General features: G+C 37.5%; 1 protein-coding gene across 1 annotated transcript; it reads right to left on the reverse strand.

Moving 5' to 3' along the window:
• Positions 1-839: 839 nt before the first annotated feature.
• LOC140785270 (probable transcription factor KAN2) lies at positions 840-5653 on the reverse strand. Its single transcript, XM_073133077.1, has 6 exons — positions 4539-5653; positions 4333-4409; positions 4063-4099; positions 3705-3843; positions 1950-2046; positions 840-1156 (listed from the first exon to the last, which is right to left on the reverse strand). Exons 1-6 carry the CDS (start codon positions 4960-4962, stop codon positions 1007-1009), a joined length of 924 nt encoding a protein of 307 aa, XP_072989178.1. The 5' UTR covers positions 4963-5653; the 3' UTR covers positions 840-1006.

Raw genomic sequence — 5653 nt, forward strand, 5'->3', positions numbered from 1 at the left:
CTTTGTACTTCTAGAATTATATTATATACCACAGTGATACTGATGCTTATGGTATTAAGAGTATCCATATCTCAGTTCACAGTTTCAGAGATCATAGGTTTGATTTCCCACCTAATGTTAGAATTGATATTTAGTCAAATTTCTATTTGAACGTATTAAAGACCAACTTTCCCTGTCCATTATCTAAAGCAAAGGGAAACTATAGTGCTTCTGCAAATATAATTATTCTAGAAAATGGAAAGATCAAATATAATAGTGTTTGATAAGGAATCTGAAAAGGGGACAAGATTAGTTCAATGACTATTGCACAGTGAGTGTGTTGTGCACGAAGCCACCGAGGGATCTAGAGATTAGCTAAACTGGTAGTCCCAATATTTATTAAAATTTACTTTTTATTATTAGAATGAAGCTTAGAGAACTTATACTAAAGAGATATATCATAAAAATAATAATTTTCTCCCTCTAATTCAATAACAGAACTTAGTAAGTAATTAACAGGAGAATAGTAAATATAGAGATAAAATATTATTTAAATAGCATTGAGAATGGAAAAGAGAACCGCATTTTTAGTGAGGGCTGAGGATTGTATAAATTTGTGTTTCATTGCAAATTAGTGGGTAAGGGGCTAGCTATCTCGAAAATGCCTGCATTATATATGCTCCTTTTTTTTTTTTATAACAATACACGCTTACAAACATTTTACCAACATTCTACTAACAAAACAACGTGGCGACTTAGCAACTACAGAATAATGCCACATCTACGCTGTTTGTAGAATGGTCCTAAAATGTTTATGGGCAAGGAATTTTTCGTAGCTCAGATTGGATCCACCTGCTGAGTGATAGCAACATTCTTGTGCTTCATGAAAACACTTGCAATAGAACAAACTTCTCCCTACATCTTAGAAGGGATTTCTACCTTTTGGTTAAGTGAAAAGAGAAGATTTGGTTCTCTCCAAACATCAACAAACACTTTGGGATTCTTTTGAGCAACAAACATATCCCATTTACCAACTCTGTCTTCCTAATGAGATTTCTAGGTCAGGTACCCCTGGGAGCTTCTTGCTACAGTCAGTTTGTGGAGGAAACAATATGTGTAGTTCCTCCTCTTCTACTCTTTGTGGTGGATGGAAGGCTTCTCTTTGTTCTTCCACTGCCTGCTCACAGGAAAAATAAACATATAAAACAGTTGGAACAGTAGAGTGTTAAGTACATTTTATCCCTCTTGCTTTACCTCCCTAAACTTTTTTTTTGGTATCATTATCCACTTTCAGCTATAACGATGGTCAATTGAGACGATAAATGACTTTAATAATCCTTCTTATATTAAATAAACATTTATGCGAAGAGAAAGTTCGGAGTAGCTTGACGATACAAAAGAAATTTTTTGATTTTTGTTCAAATTAGTAACACTTTTTATGATTAAAATTACGATAAAAATTAGATTTGGATTGAAAAACTAATGGTTGCGATCTAATCTAAATTATTATATAGATGAGATATAAGATCTAAAACTTACTATGTGCTATATCTATGTCCCATGCATACTAGTCAGAAGAGTAATACATTCATTTATTGAGACATTTAAGACCACACATTTATTGCAGTTATTGCTCTATTTAACTGTACTTATTATTACTGAAACAAACTACGAGTCAACTGACAAAGGATTATGACATTGGTATCTATTTGGTCATGGGAAAAGAACCTTCTTTGCCCATTTGATATCTATTTGGTATCTATAATAGCGCTGTACTTATTCCAGTTACTTTCCATTTTCCAGGATCCCTCATTTTTTATTTTACTTTGTAGAACTAACTAAATCCAGATGTACAAACTCCATGTTATTGTCTGCAAAGTAAAATAATAAATGAACGAAGCTACAAAACAAATAAATAATTCATTTTTTTGTGTGCAAATGACTCAAAAGAAATGTAACATGGAATATACCTGATTTCCCTTGCTCAAGAAGTTATCACATATCAGATAGGTTTGTTGGATTGACTTGGTCCAACAACCATTCTCCTCTGTGGATGGATAAGGTCTCCTGCAGACAAACTTACATTTAAGTCCAACAGAAATAAAAGATAATTAAAATGAACATCCATTCTTGAATGTCTACTTTTCAAACTACTGAGACCATTAAAAGAGGAGATGGATGCATTTATCCAAGTAAATATCAACTTGCCATTATCTGAGAGGTGCAATCTAATAGGCCAAGTTATGAAACATCTCCTTGTCTTTTCCAAGTGTTTTTAGTTGATACCATCATTGTGCATTCCAGTTGGGGGTAGGGACAATCTGGCAGCTATAAGGCCCTCATAAATGAGAGTTATAATCTCTCCAGCTATCATTATTTATTTTGGTTCTTTTATGTCTGGGAGTTAAATTCATGGCTTTCATGGCTGGAGGATGAGCAGGGGAATGGGGCCTCCTCTAGGTACTACGCTGTTCAACTTGTTCTGGATTTGCAGACATATCCTACCAATAATTTTGAAATGGCAGGAACTCTTCCAATTATGAGTCAAAGTACATGCATGCATGTGCAGAGAGAGAGAGAGAGAGCGTTGAGGAGCTGTGCTGTCTCTAATGCAACAAGGAACAATTGCAGCATATATAGGAGCAAATTGTATGTCTCTATAAATAGCAGAACTGATGGAAATTGAGGTTTCTTCCCCTTTTATTCAAAAAATTTATCGGAAGAGAAGTTTTGCTACTCTAATATTCTTGAGTTAATTAATGACATGAGAAACAGCACCAATTAATGTACAACTTAATGTACTAATATATCTAATTTTCTCTTCTTAAAACAAAAGGACCACCAGCTTAAAATTCAATTACAAAAGGAACTTGAGTAATGAAGTGCAATATCTTTTTTGTTGAGAAGATTGACGTTGTTGTAAGCACTAGTAATCAGGAAGGTTCTTCTCCAGTAATATCAGCATGAAGTACAAAATTCATGTTTACACATGAGAGCACATGAAGTAAATGCATTATCGAAGATCATTCTCTCTTGAATTTGTCTACTTTAATTATTCCTAGTTGGATTTCCGGTCAAATCTGACAATAAGATTTAAATATAGCAGTCAAATATTACCCAAAACTTCATTATTAAATCTTAGTTCAAAATCGATCTCCCTTTCAATAACTCGTCTTTGGCTTTGACAACTATATATATATAACACTTCAAACTATGCTCCTCTTTAAAGACAAGAATACACTGCTAACTAGATATCAGATGGTGAAACACATGCTACTCTTTGCTGCAAGAACCTGCAATTCAGTTAATATTTAATTCTTCGATTGTAACATTAACATGACAGCTGGAAGTTTAGTCAATCTGACCACAAAAATTTAAATGAAGGGTCATTTTACTGTAACCTGCCATTATTTTAAATGGTCTCCATCCTAGCTACCCTACTGTCATTGGACTATATGTATGTAATTACTCTTTTCTTCTCTCTTAACTACATACTGTATGAAAAATACAAAGGCAATATATCTTGAATACACTGTAGATGCCTATCTAGAGAGTACTAACCAACAGTATCACATACGCGAAATTTTGGAATCTCGGATTCGAGGCATTCGCGCATGGTGCGAGAACTTTTCTTTGTTTTGATTTTATAGTGTCTTGATATATGATATAGTATATATATGTTATGATGAAAGGAGAACAAGGAGATGAAGTTAGTACACACACACCTAAGGGGGTTGTGTAGTGGTGCTGGTGTTGGTGGGTTTGGTGCGTTCAGGGAAACTTTGTCACATGGCAGTAGTCCTCCTCCCTCCACTTCTGGTCTTAATGTTCTCTGGTTCAAGCCCATAATAGTCTGGACTTGGCCTGCAAGCATTTCATCCACCGCCCATGTTAGAAATGGCTCTTCTTTAGGAGACACAATATACTAATAACATGTACAGTGAGATAAAGGCCAAGATAACACTAGGTATTATGTTATCAACCAGTTTCTTGATAGCTAGTGAGATGACTAGGTGATGGCATCTGTTCACCTCCTAGAAAGTTAAGAGAGAGAGAGAGAGAGAGCAAGAAGAATCCAAGTACCTGCCCCTTTATCACTTCCCTTCACTGTTCTATACATCTGCAACAACACCCATATGAAAAAAATTTAGAGGAATCATTGAAAGAAAGGATAAAAAAACTCATTAAGAGAAAAAGAGAGAGAGAGAGAGAAGAAAGTCCATCTTATTATTATTCCATGGGTGCTCTTTTGTTATCATCTTGTTCATCCAGAAAATCCTAAGCCCACCACATGATAGATTAAGAAAGAAAATAAAAAGGTAGGGGTAATTTCCGTCGTTTTTTCTTTTCTACCTGTAGGTGGCTCTTTACATGGGCCAGTGTGAGATCCTTCACGTTCATCAACTCTAATACGGATTTCGGCGTTGCTCCTGCATGCCCAATATATCAATTTCAAGAACTTAAGATCTACGCCATTGATTATGGTACTATCAAGAACAATTAATCTAACTAGCTAGGTACGTAAGCGTAAGCAATAAGCAATAAGCAAGCTTACTTACTCTCATGGCCTCCAAGGAGCGCCACCGCATGCACGAAATGCGCATGGAGTGTTGTGGTCCACCTCATCCTCGGAGCCCTAATGCTCCTCTTCCCTCCATTCGCCGACCTCGAATTCCGCTTGAATTCGTAGATCTGAGGGTGATGGTAGTGAAGCTGGTGGTAGAGATGGTGGTGCGTCTGCTCCGATGCGGGGGCTTCTATCCCTAATCTAAGTGTCGGCTCACCGGGTTTCGGCTCCCGGGCCCGGTCCAGGTGCAAGAACCCTTTCTCAAGGCTCAGCTCACTACCACTGCTCTCGGACTCCGTTGCAGAATTGTGATCCCCAAAAAAGGCTCTTCTTATCGCCGTATCTGTCGTAACCGGCGACGGCGGGCTAATCTGGAGGGAGAGATCAGGGAAGGTGGTAGAAGCAGTGGTTGTCATTGTACCACTTAGATCAAGTCATGCAAGGTAATTATCCCAGAGAGAATGCTAGGTTTTGGTGTAGATCTCTTCTTGGGTGGTGGGGAGAAGAGGAGAGGAGAGGAGAGGAGAGGAGAGGAGAGGACAGGGGGTGTAAAGGGACAAGGGGGAGCAGTGGAACAGCAAAGAGATGGAAAGAGGGAATGGTGGGATGGAGGAGAGATGAAAAGGAGAGGTGGATGGTTAGGGTGGATAAATAGAAGTGCACATCCTGTGATTAGCTCATGAGTGGCTTATGATTTATTTCCATGGGATTTTGTGATTAGAGAACCATGTACTAAATAGGCCAGCTTTAAAGATCTAGGTTGTGACAAAGGCTAATAGGATGTGTATATAGCTAGGTTTACAGGCTATAAGGATAAACTATTGCTATAAAAAGAGAGTGAAACAAGAAGGAATTGCAGTGTTCTCAGGTAGGAATAAAATGCAATAAGAACCAGAGAGAGAGAGAGAGAGAGAGAGAGAGAAAGAGAGAGAAGAGTGATATTTTAAGTAGGCAGAGGTATAATGCCTAGTGAGAGAATGTGGGATTTTTAACCTCTTCCATGAAAGGTGAGGGGGGAGAATAAATCTTGCAGGTAATAAATGGTGGATAGCGATAGAAAGAGAGACGAGAGCGAGAGGAAAAAGGACCAATACGTTTGACGTCAAC

This window comes from Typha latifolia, chromosome 3 (genome assembly GCF_019914945.1).
Source record: "Typha latifolia isolate L0001 chromosome 3, TyphaL0001v2, whole genome shotgun sequence".
Lineage (NCBI taxonomy): Eukaryota > Viridiplantae > Streptophyta > Magnoliopsida > Poales > Typhaceae > Typha > Typha latifolia.

What these genes read in the sequence shown, in the direction of transcription:
- LOC140785270 (XM_073133077.1), bottom strand. Translation starts at nt 4,962, where the DNA reads ATGACAACCACTGCTTCTACCACCTTCCCTGATCTCTCCCTCCAGATT. An exon ending in ATGTAAAGAGCCACCTACAG is followed by an intron (nt 4,100 to 4,332) that starts GTAGAAAAGAAA and finishes GTGTTGTTGCAG; the next exon opens with ATGTATAGAACAGTGAAGGG. An exon ending in CCACTACACAACCCCCTTAG is followed by an intron (nt 2,047 to 3,704) that starts GTGTGTGTGTAC and finishes GTTTGTCTGCAG; the next exon opens with GAGACCTTATCCATCCACAG.